General features: G+C 50.2%; 1 protein-coding gene across 6 annotated transcripts in view; it reads left to right on the top strand.

The window, feature by feature from the left end:
* Positions 1-2,057: 2,057 nt before the first annotated feature.
* LOC107115194 (sodium/calcium exchanger 1-like) overlaps positions 2,058-15,788 on the top strand; it is a 25,706-nt gene continuing 11,975 nt past the window's right edge. The window contains exons 1-6 of one of the 6 annotated variants that reach the window (XM_015416834.1): positions 2,223-3,814; positions 11,838-11,921; positions 13,001-13,014; positions 13,077-13,198; positions 13,994-14,093; positions 14,521-14,523. In XM_015416834.1, the coding sequence (XP_015272320.1) occupies positions 2,319-3,814; positions 11,838-11,921; positions 13,001-13,014; positions 13,077-13,198; positions 13,994-14,093; positions 14,521-14,523 (1,819 nt within the window). In that variant the 5' untranslated portion in view covers positions 2,223-2,318. Of the gene's footprint in view, positions 3,815-11,837; positions 11,959-12,001; positions 12,018-13,000; positions 13,015-13,054; positions 13,199-13,993; positions 14,094-14,520; positions 14,524-15,788 lie in introns of all 6 variants that reach the window. The other 5 variants (XM_015416830.1, XM_015416832.1, XM_015416831.1 and 2 more) reach the window with 5 other exon arrangements.

Consider the following 15,788-nt stretch of genomic DNA (forward strand, 5'->3'; position numbering starts at 1 on the left):
TAAATACATAACATCGAACATAAACAGTATACTAACTTATCATGTAAAGGTGTAAAACATGTACTAAAATTGGAACACTTTCCCTATGAGGAAAGGTTAAAGCGCTTAGGGCTCTTTAGCTTGGAGAAAAGACGACTGAGGGGTGACATGATCGAGGTTTATAAGATTATGCATGGGAAAGAGCAGGTAAAGAAAGAGGTACTTTTCTCCCTTTCTCACAATACAAGAACTCGTGGGCACTCCATGAAACTGCAGAGCGGTCGGGTTAGAACGGATAAAAGGAAGTACTTCTTCACCCAAAGAGTGATTAACACATGGAATTCACTGCCACAGGAAGTGGTGGGTGCTACAAGCATGGACGGCTTCAAAAGGGAATTAGATAAGCATATGGAGCAGAGGTCCATCAGTGGCTATTAGCCACAAGGTATAGCTAGGGGCTCTGGGGCAAGTGATGCTCTGTCTTCATGGGTCTTGGGGGGGGGGTCAACAGTGGGAGGGCTTCTAATGTCCTGGCCCCACTGCTGGACCTCCTGATGGCACTGGTATTTCTGGCCACTGTGTGACACAGAGTGTTGGACTGGATGGGCCTTTGGCCTGATCCAACACTGGCGTCTCTTATGTTCTTATGTTCTTAACATCTGCCTTATTTTAATAACAAACACTTTAAAAAAAACCTGTCAATTTCGTTGAAAAATTCACTCATTAAAAAAAAAAATGTTGCTTCAGGGCCCCTCCAGGATTAGGGGCCCTGAAGCTTAAGCTTCATTCGTTTCATAGCTATCACCAGGAAGTGACATCACAGCATCAGCAACACTTCCCCCGCCTAGGGGCCACGCCCCAGCAGTTCCCAGGATTTGTTGACGTGGGCCTGGAACCCTAGCTGCACCCCACGTTTGCCAAATTCCATCTTGGCCTCCACCCTGATCAATCATATTCCTTCATGTGCCGCCTCACATCTGAGAGGCCAACTAGACAGGATGGTTTTTCACAGGTTGGGTCTGTGTTCCTCAGTCCACCTTTCAGATTCTCAGCCACATAGCGTGCCTCTGGGAACCAATTTTACAAGTCTGCGGGTCCCTGAATTGGATCAGGAGAACAGCACAGGGAGAGGAGGGGCCTCAGCCTGCCCCCATGCCACTTACTTGATCCAAAAGGGCCATGGGGGGGAACTGTTTCCTCCACTGGAGGGGCTGGATGTGTACTGAAGGCCTGCAGCCCCACAATGGAGGAAATAGCACCACCCATAGGCTTACCAGGTTCTCCTGCCCTCCACCTGCAGTCCTCACCACTGCTCTGGAGGACGGGGGAGGAAAAACGGGGGGGAAGAGTCGTCACTTCCAGTGTAAACCTAGAAGTGACATCACTGTTTTGATGTGATGTTCTACATTCCCTCCAGAACTCTAGTTAATGGGAGAATCCTAGCGTGTCATGCTAACACAGTGACATCAGTTCTGGGTTTATGCTGGAAATGATGTCCCTCCATTTGCCACAACAACATCCCCCTTGTTCCTGCCTTCCTCACTCTCCTGCCCCACCAATGGGTGGCAACTCTAAATCCACTCAGGCCATTTTGAGTGGAAAGAATGGAGGGGAGGGGTTTGAAGCCCTTTTACTGGTCCATGATCCCAATCTGAATTAGGGCCCCGCACCCTTAGGAAATTATTTATTTATTTCTATTTGTATCCCGCCGTTCCCGCAAGCGGGCTCAGGGCGGATTCCACCATAAAATTCACAGTATGACAAACCGACAATTAAAATATATCTAAAAATCTATTTAAAACAGCAATCAATATAGAGGATCGGTGCCTCAACAGATTAGTTCCTAGCAGTGTAACATACGGGTGATGGTTTGAAAGTCAGGCCGGGGAACCCAGAACCAGTCCCTGAGGGTCTTCCGAGCATGAATGGGTATGAGATTGTCCCCTGAACTGAGCTCATAAAGCATTGTCAAGTTCTGGACAGGTCAGATATTTTATATAAGGCACCCAAAAGCCAACCCTTAACTCGCCTTTCTTTCATGCTCTGTTTTCTGCCTCACAGCTGCCTCTTCCCTCACGATGTCACACCTGTCTCAACTGAAGGCCTCGGCCCTGCTGCTGGTGTTATGCCTTCCCTTGCCACAGGCGACAGCGGATGACATTCTGGGCATGCCCGGGACTGGGGTGGCGCCTTCAGACGGTGGCAACAACAGTAGTGTAAAATGCAAGGAGGCCGACGAGTGCCAGGAAGGCGTGATTCTGCCAGTGTGGCTCCCCCAGAACCCCTCAGTGGGCGACAAAGTGGCACGGGCCATTGTTTACTTTGTGGCACTGATCTACATGTTCCTGGGCATGTCCATCATTGCTGACCGCTTCATGGCCTCCATTGAAGTCATTACCTCGCAAGAAAAGGAGATCACCATCAAGAAGCCCAACGGCGAGACCACCACCACGACGATCCGCATCTGGAATGAGACTGTCTCCAACCTGACCTTGATGGCCTTGGGCTCCTCCGCCCCTGAGATCCTCCTCTCCATCATTGAGATTGTGGGCCATAACTTCTATGCTGGAGACATGGGGCCCAGCACTATTGTCGGTAGCGCTGCCTTCAACATGTTCATTATAATCGCTGTCTGCATCCATGTGGTCCCTGAAGGGGAGGTACGGCGCATCAAACATTTGCGGGTCTTTTTTGTCACTGCGGCGTGGAGCGTCTTTGCCTACATCTGGCTGTATCTTATCCTGGCCTGGTTCTCCCCTGGTGAAGTGGAGCTGTGGGAAGGGATCCTGACTTTCCTCTTCTTCCCCCTGTGTGTGATCCAAGCATGGGCAGCTGACCGGCGACTCCTGTTCTATAAGTACGTCCACAAGAAGTACCGTACTGACAAGGCCCGGGGACTCATCATTGAGACAGAGGGTGACAGCGGCTACCCCAAACTGGACATGGAGATGGATAACTCGCTCAAGGAAGGCTCTGAGGGCCTCATGGAAGGGACCAAGGACCAAGATGACGAAGCCCGTCGGGATATGGCCCGCACTTTGCGGGATCTCAAGCAGAAACATCCAGAAAAGGACATGGAACAACTTATCGAGATGGCCAATTATCACGTGTTGGTCCAACAGCAGAAGAGCCGCGCCTTCTACCGCATCCAGGCCACCCGCATGATGATCGGAGCGGGGAACATTCTCAAAAAGCATGCGGCGGATCAGGCCCGCAAAGCAGTCAGCATGCAGGAAGTGCGTGCGGAAGAGGATGAGTCAATAACGAAAGTTGGCTTTGAGCCATCTCATTACCAGTGCTTTGAGAACTGCGGCTCGGTAGTGCTGACGGTGGCCCGGCGAGGGGGGGACCCATCCCGCGTCACACTGCGAGTGGACTTCCGCACAGAGGACGGAACGGCTAACGCCGGCTCAGACTATGAATTTGCCGAGGGCACTTTACTTTTCAAGCCGGGCGAGACTCACAAAGAAGTGCGGGTTGGAATAATCGACGACGACATTTTTGAAGAGGACGAATACTTCTACGTTCACCTCAGCAATGTGCGGGCTGGCTGGGCTGAGCCAAGCCCTGAGCCGCCCCCCAAAGCCTGCCTTGGGCCCTCCAAGATGGCCACCATCACAATCTTTGACGACGACCACGCTGGCATCTTCACCTTTGAGGGGGCCTCCATGCGGGTGAGCGAGAGCGTGGGGGCTGTGCGCATCAAAGTGCTGAGGACCTCAGGGGCCCGTGGGCGCGTGGCCATTCCTTTCCACACCATTGAGGGCACCGCTAAGGCTGGAGAGGACTACGAGGAAGTAGCCGGCAAGGTGGAGTTCCAGAATGATGAGACCATGTGAGAGACGGGAGAAGGAAAGGGGAGGGCACTGTGTGAGGACAGTGAAGTGTGAGAAAGATTGGCTGTGGAAGCTAGTGAGAGGTGGTGGAGATGGTGGTTTCATGTGGTTGGGTTAAAGGCGCATCACATTTTTTTAAAAGATCAGGGCTGGATTGGAAACCTCTTTTCACCAAATCTGGTATAAATGTACTCTTTTCTCTCCTGGGGTGAACTCTGGAACAAACCAGTGTTGCAAGCTTGTAGTGTTGTGCAGTCTGAGTCAGATGAAAGTCAGCTATGTATGTGGATGTTATGTGCTATCAAGTCACTTCCAATTTATAGCAACCCTATTGATTAATGACCTCCAAAACTGCCCATCCTTAACAGCCTTGTTCAGGTCTTGCAAACTGAAGGCTAGGCAGCTGTGGAGAGTATCAATTGGCTAGCACCTGGGCTGTCACTAACTCATCTTTTCCCTCCATCTAGGCTTACCAAGTACTTACCTTGAATCTGTGGGGGACACATACAACATTCCCGCGCGGAAAACAAACGCACCGCACCATGCCGTCGCCTAGACATGATGCCAGCACGCTGGGCACGTAGCTGGGCGACGGCATGGTGCAGCAGGGATGTGTTCCACCAAGGGATATTCCGGCCGGGAACCATGTGTCCCCCGCCGAATCGAAGGTAGGTACTTGGTAACCCTACCTCCATCCACAGAACGTTTTGCCACTTTTAAAAAGGTTTGCGGGGTTTTTTTTTAAAGAGTAAATGAAGAAGGCATAATCAGACATGTGCTGTTTTAAAAGTCATCTATATAAAATAAGCAGACAGTGCGTTTGGAGCACAAAGAGAAGAGCAGGATCAGTGGCTGAACCAGCATGCAATTTGTTGGTATGTTGCCTGTTACAGTGATTAAAAAAAAACCCTGATTGCTCTTTAAAACTATTTACATCTGTTGTGATTATGAGGAGCTGAGAACTAATTTCCACCTTCTCTGACATGGCTACTGAAAGCTGTTCCTGCCATAGGGAGAAAGTGTTCAGAAAAGCTTGGCTCGCTTATAATTGTCCATGTAACTAGCCACAGTTAAAGGTACAGTAGAAAGGGCAAGATCCTGGAAACACTTAAAGGTGGCTGTGCTTAATGGGGGTCCAAATGTGGGGGATGGGAGAGAATTATACATTGGGACTAAAGGGCCAGTTCATCCATCTGTCACATGTTTATCCTGTCCTTCCACCAAGGAGTTTAGGGCGATGTACGTGGTTCTCCTCGCCTCCATTTTATCCTCAAAACAGCTTGTGAGGTAGGGTAGGCTGACAGAGAGAGTGACTGGCCCAAAGTCACCCAATGAGTTATATTGTTGAATGGGGATTCGAACTTGGTTCCTTGGAAGAGAGTTTTATGGATACCATGGACGAAGAAGAAAAAGAAGAAGAAGAGATTGCATTTATACCCCACCCTTCACTACCCAAAGGAGTCTCAGAGCAGCTTACAACCTCCTTTCCCTTCCCCTCCCTGTGAGGTAGGTGGGGCTGAGAGCTCTCTGACAGAAACTGCTCTTTTTCAAGAACAGCTGTGCCAGAATTATGTCTTGCCCAAGGTCATCCAGCCGGGTGCAAGTGGAGGAGCGGGGAATCAAACCAGGTTTTCCCAGATTAGAGTCCGTACACTTAACCACTACCAGGGGTCATTTCGTAGAAAAAGAGGTGCAGGAGCTCATTAGCATAACTCATTAGCATAACTTATTTGCATATGCCACACCCCCTGACATCACCAGAAGTGTGTCAGAAGGCAACACCCACTGCAACTTACCTGGCTGCTTCTTGCTCCTTGTGGCCTGGGGCTGATGGGAGCAGGGGGCAGGGGTTGTTGCATGTACCCACCCCCAGGGCTCTTTACTGCTGGAGCATCCTAAATCAAATCAAGTCTGAACTCTCCCTAGAAGTTGAAATGACTAAACTGAGGCTATTGTATTTTGGTCACTTTATGAGAAGACAAGAGTAATGGGAAAAGACAATACTGCTAGGACAAGTTGGAGGCAGAAGGAAAAAAGGAAGAGCCAACATGAGATGGATGGACTCAGTCAAGGAAGCCATGGCCCTCAGTTTGCAAGACCTGAGCAAGGCGGTTAATGATAGGATGTTTTGGAGGTAATAAATTTATAGGGTTAAGAACATCAGAAGAGCCCTACTGGATCAGACCAATGGTCCATCTAGTCCAGCATCCTGTCTCACACAGTGGCCAATCAGTACCTCTGGATGGCCAACAACAGAGAAGCTGTGGCCTTCCCCTGATGTTGCCTCCTGGCTCTGGGATTCAGAGGCTTAGTGCCTCTGAATGTGGAGGTTCCCTTCAGTCACCATGGCTAGTAGCTATTAATAGACTTGTCCTCCTCCATGAGTCTATCTAATCCCGTTTATTCCTGTCTCTAGTCTTTTCTAGAGAGGTGCCTTTTTTCTTATATCTCCATGAAGGAAAAAGCTAGAGACTTACTTTTTTAAAAAAATGAAAGTGGGAAATTCAGAGAACATGCTTAACGTATCATTGCCACATTACAGCGTTATATTGCTATCTTACGGCCATTTGTTCCCAACAAAATTAAATCACTCATCTGTGGTTAGGGTTGTCAGGTCTTACCTCCTCATTGGTGGGGGTGGGTGAGAAGGAGCTCTCCAGGAGTGGGAGGGGCAGGGTGACATTGCCGCGCACGACATCCCCAGCATGAGATGACATCACTTCCACGTGGTGTTGGGGATGTTGTTCCAGGTCGTGGCTGTTTGGAGAGGGCCTTCCCCCTGCCAGCCAGGTGGTTGGTGGTGAGCAAGAGCCCACAAAATCAAGGAATCCCCCCCCTCGCTCCCATCTGGGGGCTGGGAACCCTATCTGTGGGGGAGAGGGAGTGGTTTAACAATGACAACAGTCCATTCGTTGAAAACTGGGCTGGAGGTCGGTGGGACAAAGAAAACCAATAGAAACATTATGCATGAGGGAAAAGCCAACTCAGAATTGGGTTCCAGAAAAACACTGGGGTAAAGGTGGTCCCCAAAGAGCCAGGGGGAAAAAAATGGGGCGATGTGGAAATCAGGGTATAAACCGAAGCAGTACAGGGCCAGAAATGAGGAAAAGCCCACACTCCCTAGCCTGACTCTCAGCCATTTAACACACTGGTTTGCAATGGTATCTTCTACTCTTACAGGGTGGGGCAAACAGAAGAAATTTAGGCTGGGAGAACTAGGTTTTTGTTTTTTGTTTTTTAAATCAAAGGGCCAATCTAGACATGAAGGCATCCTCATGCCTGCTATGTGGATGCAGCCACCATTTTAAAGTCATTTTAAAAATGTCACATGGGCCCAATCCTAACTGGGCCCACAGCGTGCTCTTGCCCCCCCCTTCAAAGTGCTGAAACAGCTGGAGGATGGGTGGGGGAGGTACTTTGGCATTTGATAAAGCCCCTGATGAGGGAATGACAAGATTACCTCAGTCACCTGCCCTGTGGGCCCAATCAGGATCAGGTCCCCACAGCATTTCAAAATGACTTTAAAATGGTGGCGGCATCCTCATGGCAGCCATGAGGATACTTTCATGCAGGGGTCATTTCGTAGAAAAAAAGGTGCAGGAGCTCATTAGCATAACTTATTTGCATATGCCACACCACCTGACATCACTGGAAGTGTGTCAGAAGGCAACACCCACTGCTCAGGCTCCACTGGACTGTTTTGGATTGCTAGCTATTGGGGGGGGGGGAGGGTAGATCTGTCCTCGCAGAGGAGGGAGAGCTTGTACCTGAATAAAACTTGGTCTTAAAGGTGCCACTGGACTGTTTTGGACCGGGGGGCCGGGGGGAGCTCTGCAGTTTACCTGGCTGCTTCTTGCTCTGACTGAGGGCTGCTGGGAGCAGGGGGTGGGGCTTGTTGCATGTGCCCACCCCCTGGGCTCTTTACTGCCGGAGCTCCACTCCTATGCGTTCCTGCAGGAAATGACCCCTGCTTTCATGTCTAGTTTAACCCAAAGCGAACAAAGAGCCAGCCCCCTCTCACCATAAATTCCTTGCCTCATGAAACATCGGTGGTGCCCCCTCCCACTATTTTATACCCACAACAACTTTGTGACATTGATTTGGTTCAAGAGAGAGTGACTGTTGCAAGAGTGCCTTTGAATATTTATGGCTGGGTATTTTTTAATTCATTCATGTATTTATCTTTGGGATTATTTATTCCGCCCTCCCCAAACGGGCTCAGGGCGGATCGCAACAAATCGAGTCAAAGACTGGTTACAATATATCACATTAAAATCATAAAAACAATAAAATGGGTAGCAGCAATATAAATCTGTTGGGGCCACAAGGTGGAATCAGACGGGCCCTTTTCAGCAGGTTGGGAACTAAAGCAGTAGGGATTTGAACCTGAGTTCCCCCAGTCTCACTACTAAGCCACATAGGTCCTCAGCGATGTTATGCCAGAAGCTATTTCTGCACATACAAAAAAACCCCACCTGTCTTCCAAATCCTCCTAGCAGCTCTAGAGAGGTCGGGGGGGGGGTGTTTTAGTGATTCTAAGGCAGAAGTTCAGGATGGGCCCCCAGAATCACTGATACCCCCAACCAAGGCCTCTGCCAAACAAGGGGCAGTCTTTGCCTTGTGGAAGCTAGCGTTGGGAAATACCTGGAGATTTGGAGGGTGGAGCCCGGGGAGGGCAGGAAGGGGAGGTATAATGGTATAATGGCAAGGTATAATGCCATACAGTCCATCCTCCAAAGCAGCCATTTTCTCCAGGGGAACAGATCTTGGTTGGCTGGAGATCAGTTGTGATAGCGGGAGGTGCCACCAGGAGGTTGGCAACCCTAGATGAAGCAGGCATGAGTGGTTGCCATGGTGCCGGCTTCTTGAGACCCTGACTGGATGGGTGTGGGTGGCTTAGGGCTGCCAACCTCCAGGTGGGGTCTTGGTGATCTCCCAGAATTAGAACTGACCTCTAGACTACAGCAATCACTTCCCGTGGAGAAAATGGCTGCCTTGGAGGGCATTCTATGTGGGTGAGGTTCCTCCTCTCCCCACGCCCCATCCTCCCAAGGCTCCACCCCCAAGTCTCCAGGAATTTCCTAACCCAGAGTTGGCAACTCTCTCAGTCGCTGTAAGCGGGTGGCCCTGAGTTGCAAATAAGATGGCAGTGAGTGGGGGCAGCAGCAGCAGCCTGCTGTTTTTATTCTTTTCCCCACTCTGCTGCAGGAGGCGTGTGGGTCCCCCCCCCCCACTAACATAAGACCCAGGGCAGCTGTCCCTGTTACCCGTTCTCTGAGACAGCCCCTGAGAGAGGTCTCTTTCTTTTTTCCCCTAGCTCTGTTTTGTAAGCCTTTGAACAGTAATCTGACACATGGAGAATTTTAGCTTCGCGGGGAGGGTGGGTTATACATTTAAATAAATAAATAAATAAAATTCTTGTCCTGAGATATTTAGAAGAATAAAAATACACAGATAAAGACACAGGAGTGAATGTTATGTAAGAATAGACATAAATAAATGCAAAACAAAAAGGTAGAATAGAAAAATAATGATAGATGTTCCCTTGGAATTATATGGCTCCAGAGCATTGTCAACAATCTCCTGTTTTCAATAAATGTGTCAGTTTGTGTTCTAATACAATTCCTTCTATTGTAAGTTAATTTTGACATCCTGACTGGAGGCCTTTATTTCGCTAAACATTTTTTCACCCCCCCTTTCCCTCCAATTAAGGGCCCCCTCAGGCGGCTCAGCGTCGATAAACAAAAGCAGCAGCATAGAAAAAGAACATTAAAATTAAAATGTCATGAATAATATAATGGGCCATCAAAACCAAAACGGCAAAGGAGAGCATGAAGAGATCAGAAATGGCAAATCACACGCTTACTGGCTGCCTGGACGCTAGAGTGATGTCAGAAGCGTGAGAGCAGGGCCAGAAAAATAAATATATACAAAATGTCGTCTATCAAAACAGGCACTCTGCCCATGCTCAAAAGAACCCTTACATGCAATCTTACATGTTACATGGCCAAACCAGTTCAAGATTGGCTGTCAGACCCACCACCACCCTGAAAACACACGCAGAAATCTTTGCCTCATAAATTTCTATTCAGCAGCCTCCCCCCCATCTTGCCCCCCCTCTCCCTCCCCCCAGCGTCATCAGACGCATGGCATTAATTTCTGGAAATGTTAATCTTTCACCCGCCAAGCACTGCCGCAGCAACCTCTAGCTCCGAATCTGACAGGCTCTGACCTAATTGAGAAGAGCGGCCCAGTTTGGCCGACAGCAGCTGCGGGAGCACACGAAAGCGTGTGGGTGAGTGAGCGGCTGGCAAGACACAAGCCGACGTGAGGCGTAGAGGTGTAAGCATGGAGAGACGTGAACAGGCATCCGCAATTAGACAGTGGCACAGAGGAGCAACCGTGCGCAGGGGGGGAGGCACTAGTGCGAGCGAGCCACTGAGGGGTGGCAGACATGACTAAGTGTGAGGGAAGTTTTGTGGGATGGGTGCAGGAGCGTGCGCAGACGCAAGCCGGCTGAGATTGTCACCTCTCCCAGAGAAGAAACCTTACCACTGTTATTTTAACGGATATTTGAAAAATCACATTAGACGTTCTTTCTATCTCCTTTTTAAAAAAAATCTGGCCCCGGTTCTGGGCCTTTGACGGCAGTCTGGCACAAAGAAATGTGGAGATAAACTGAGAAGAAAACACTTCACCTGTTGAGTTTCTGCTGGTCAGGCTGCTGTTAAAATCCCAGGAATAGGGTTGGGCGGGGAGGAAGGTGGCAAATTTCCCTCAGAGTCTTGAGGTAAACACAGCACAATCTGGGAATGTGTCTCTATACCCTTGTCCCTATGTCAAGAGTACCTGTCTATCTGAAAGAGGGCTGTCAACTTCTGAACCGGCCCATGCTCCTCTTCTTTATTTATTCATGAAATATGTATACCCGTAAGCTCACTGGGGTGCCCTTGCACCAATCACTCTGTATCAGCCTAGCCCTACCTAGAGATGTGAAGGCCCGGAAAAAACCCGGAAAAATTCGGGGGAAAACTTTTTTTTCCATTTTTTTCCTGAAGCCTTTCCCCCCCAAAAAAATATTGGAAAAATTGAAAAAGAAAAGAAAAAAAATTGATTATGGAACGTTTTATTTTAACATGATGAATAAAATATTTTAAGACAAGGTGTTCAAATATTTTCCAAGTCATTTCTAAAAATATATATATATGGTATCAGATTGATCCAGAGGTCATTTCAGGGGGATCGCAGTTCCCCCGGGTGAGGTACAGGGGGGCGGGGCACATGACGAAGCCCCGCCCCCTGCTTCCGGCCGCCCCGCTTCCGGCCGCCCCGCTTCCGGCCCTCATTCAGCCAGGAGGAGGCAGGAGAAGAGGGAGGGTAAGTTGCTTCCTCCCTGCCTCTCCCCACCCCTGCCTGCCTGGGGCCAGGGAGGGCCTTCGCGGGGCTTCCTTGCACTCCTTGCACTGAGCTTCACAATTTCCGGAAATTTTACATCTCTAAGCCTACCTCACTGGACTGTTCTGAAGAGGAGAGATAACCGTGTACACCACTTTGAACTCCTTGGAGGAAAGTAGGTGGGATGAAAATGTGATAGTAGAAGGCAGATCAAAATGTTCCCTATCTCTGGACTTGGAAAAGTTTCCCCAGATACATGTTAGTGTATGCATACGAGCAGGCTTCCAGGGTTCCTCACCACTTCTGGAGAAGGGGGGATGGTAATTCACAGCAGATTATTTGAAAAATTGCACATTATCTGTTTTATTACCTTTAAAAAATCCCAATCCTGTGTCTGGAACAACAGCTGGGTTTGCAGAAATGTAGCAGGTGAAGGAAAAGATTCACTTGCTACATTTCTGCACATCGGGCTGCTATAGAATGGCACAGGATCAGAGCCGGGGGGGGGGAAAGTTGGCAACCACTTGGGGAGGATGGCTTCACACATCGTGTACGCCCTGGACTGAATGACTGATGGCCCGATTATTGCCCTCCCCTACGGGAGCGGGTGTTCTCTTTCTTTCCCAGGAAATACATTGAGATTAAAATTATCGATGATGAGGAGTATGAGAAAAACAAGAATTTCCATTTGGAATTGGGACCTCCGGAACTGCTGGACTCTTGCCCGCGGCACGGTGAGTGCAGAGAAGTGGGGCGGGGGGGGAGAGGCGAGGGTGAATGACAGGAAGAAGGAAAGAGGATGAGGAAGTTCAAGGGGCAGGGTAGAGGTTGGGTCCTCAAAGTATGGCAGATGGGAGGAAAGGAGAGTGTCATATGCGATACACAGGGATGCCAGCCTCCAGGTGGGACCTGGAGATCCCCCGAAATTACATCTTCTCTCCAGACGACAGAGATTAGTTCCCCTGGAGAAAAGGGCTGCTTTGGGGGTGGACTCTGTGGCATTGCACCCCACTGAGGTCCCCCTCCTCCCCAGGTTCTATCCACAAACCTCCAAGAGTTTCCCAACCTGGATCTGGCAACCCTACCCCCCTATCCACCGCTGGTGGCCAGGGGGAACTTGGCAACCCTAAATCGCGTATGATTTTTGAGTAATTGCTCAGGATTGGGGGGGGGACGGCATAGCTCAAAGACACGTGTAGCCATCTTGCAGAACTGACGGAAACCCAGCTTTGTCTCTGCAGTTTTCCAATGGGTGCTGACAGGGGTCTTGTTGTAGAAAAAGAGCTGCCGGAGCTCATTAGCATAACTCATTAGCATAACTTATTTGCATATGCCACGCCCCCTGACATCACCGGAAGTGACAGAAGGCCACACCCCCTGACATCACCGGAAGTGTGTCAGAAGGCCCGGCTACTTACCCTCCTGCTTCATCCTCATTCCCAAACGGAATGAGGATCGAAGCAGAGGGCGGGGTAAAGAAGGGGCGGGGCTTCACCACGTGACCGCCCCACCCCACCCATACTCCTGTGTCTTTAACCTGGAAAATGTTTTGGAGGTGGAGTTTTTCCTAGCAGTAAGATGGAACAACAGAGGGAAAGCTTCACTGGCTTAATATCTGTGTGCCAGCGGCTATTCAAAAGCACAGGAACTGGGCAGGGCTGGTAGAAAAGGTGGCAAACCCCAAGGCACACTCTGGGCTCGGTCTCACAGGGGAGGAGGTGTGGGGCACTTGGGAAAGGGGGGGGCGAGCTGCTGTGGTGTCTGAGAATAGAGAGTGACATGGAAAACAGACTGGAAAGAGGGAGTCAGAGGTACTGGGTCCCTTGGGTAACCGTCAGTCACAGCTCGCCTGCTGTCCTGTGCCAGGTGACTCCAACGAGAACCGTCTGCCCGAGGGAGAAGAGGAAGCGATTGCCAAAATGGGTTGCCCTAGCCTGGGAGAGCACACCAAGCTTGAGGTGGTCATCGAGGAGTCGTACGAGTTCAAGGTGAGACACCCCTTCTCCCCTGAAAGAGACCCACAATCCCTCTCTCCCACCAGTTAACGTCTTCTCGCATCTCAGCATCCTGAGGCTGATTCTGCAATGTCTCGCGACGTTTCCTGGGCTCACTGGACAATTCCTTCACCAGAAATCTCCCCTAATTCCTCTGCTTTGCAATCTCTTTGGCCCTTCCTAATGTCCCTGAGAGGTCCCTCCCCTCCATGAAGTTAACCTTCCCCAGGCTACAACCCCAAATCTCCAGGAATTTCTCAACCCAGGATTGGCAGCCCTCCCAAGCATTCTGACCCACGGACTGAAGACCACTGCGCTAGCACTTTGTCCCACATAAACTTAATTTTTGGCTCAAGGCTCCCTCAAGCGTGCCAATGACGTTCAAAATGTGTGGCCCTCCTTTCTGTATTCAGGCCCTTTCTGCGTTGAACTGTTTCCCAGGGAGCAATGTCAGCCTCCTGCGATGGATCCACATACCCCAATCATGTCCAGTGCCCTCTTTTTCAACCCACTTTGAATCTTCGTCCCTGATTTCCATGCCACCTTACGCTCCAGTAGCCTTGCTGTCACAGCTGGTTAGTCAAAATGGCAGAGGGGCACAGTGCCAAAAGATGCAGTGACATTTTTTTCCACGCCGTTCCTGGCCACTGGCACCGAACGGCCGAGGCAATGTGGAAGATAGCAACTCCTGCGGTGGTGGTGGTGGGGGGGGACTGACCGTGCAGGAGATATTCCTCCCATCTCCTCTAAACCCCCCCCCCTTGTTATACTTTCCCTCTCCCCTTCCAGAGCACAGTGGACAAACTAATCAAGAAAACCAACCTGGCACTCGTGGTGGGCAGCAGCAGTTGGCGGGAGCAGTTTGTTAGTGCCGTAACCGTCAGCGCTGGTAAGAAAGGGGGTTAGAGATCACTGGGGCAGGAAGGCTGGGGTGAGCGTTGCGGCAGGGGCTGACAGCCGCCAGGTAGAAGAAGGAGAAGAGACTGGATTTATACCCCGTCCTTCACTACCCGAAGGAGTCTCAGAGCGGCCTACAATCTCCTTTCCCTTCCCCTCCCCACAACAGACACCCTGTGAGGAAGGTGGGGCTGAGAGAGCTCTGAAAGAACTGCTTCTAATGTCCTGGCCCCACTGGTGGACCTCCTGTTGGCACCTGGTATTTCTGGCCACTCTGTGTTGGACTGGATGGGCCTTTGACCTGATCCAACATTGGCGTCTCTTATGTTCTTATGCCCTTGAGAGAACAGCTCTGAGAGAACTTGTGGCTGACCCAAGGTCACACCAGCAGCTGCATGTGGAGGAGTGGGGAAACAAAGCCGGTTCTCCCGGATCAGAGTCTGCGCTCCTAACCACTACACCAAACTGGCTCTAGGTGGGGCCTGGAGATCTCCTGGACTCACCACAGAGATCAGCTCCCTTGGAGAAAATGGCTTCTTTGAAGGAGGAGACAAGGCTGATGAAGGATGGATGCGACCCACTGCAGTGTTTATATGCCTGGGCTTTGTTTCAGTTGTGGGTGGCAGGGTTAGGGTTGCCAGCTCTGGGTTGGGAAATACCTGGAGATTTCAGGGGTGGAGGCTGAGGAGGGCGGGGTTGGGGAGGGGAGGGACTTCAATGGGGTAGAATGCCGTAGAGTCTACCTTACAAAGGGGCCATTTTCTGCAGGTGAACGGCTCTCTGTTGCCTGGAGAGCAGTTGTAAAGGTGGGAGATCTCCAGCCACCACCTGGAAGTAGAACTCTGAGAGGAAGATTGCTCTGAGTAGCTTTACTGAACCTAGAGACAGCAAATGGTTCAAGAATTTGAATACAGAATTGAGACTATGCGGGATCTGCCTTGAGAAAGCAACGAAACGGGGGTCACAGCTGTTCCGCTAGTGGAGCCGCGGGGAGTGCAGTGCGCACATGAAACATGGACATGAATTGATTACGGAACAGGACTTAAAAATTTAAAACCTCGGGAAGTCTTTCAAGACGTTTGGCACGGGCACTCTACTTTTGCCATGCAATTATAAAATGGATGTTAACACTAATTATGAAATATTTATAAGACCGTTTACACTGAATGTCTTAATCCTGTCGCGGCTGTATGTGGTGTGATTGTTTCACCTCATCCCATGATCCCTCTTTGTTTAAAACCACCTGGAAGTTGGCAACTGTAGTGGCAGGTTGTAAGGCTTCCCGGGGAAAGCGGGTTTTGGGCAGGGAAGCAAGGGGGGGAGGTGTCCTCAGAGGGAACTCCGGGCATGAGGGGAAGTCAAGGAGGTAGGAGGGGGCTGTGTGAGGAAACAGGAGGACAGCAAAGGTCCTCTGGGCTCCGTATCTAGATCACCCCCTCCCCCAAGGAGAGAAAGGATGCATCCTTCTACTGTTGCCGTTCATAACGTATGCTCATATGTTAGGGAAATAGGGGCTGCTGATGGGAGGAGGAAAATATTTGCCAGGGAAAAAACCAAATATTGCCTTCCTCCCCACGCGCAACAAACAGATGTCAAGCGCTTCCTCCCAGATGGTTCTAAACGGTGCCCCTGGCAGGAAATTCAGATGCCGTTCTCTCCCACCCACCCACCCACCCACCCCCATCTG

Source organism: Gekko japonicus, unplaced genomic scaffold (genome assembly GCF_001447785.1).
Source record: "Gekko japonicus isolate JY-2015 unplaced genomic scaffold, Gekko_japonicus_V1.1 scaffold248, whole genome shotgun sequence".
Classification (NCBI taxonomy): Eukaryota; Metazoa; Chordata; class Lepidosauria; order Squamata; family Gekkonidae; genus Gekko; species Gekko japonicus.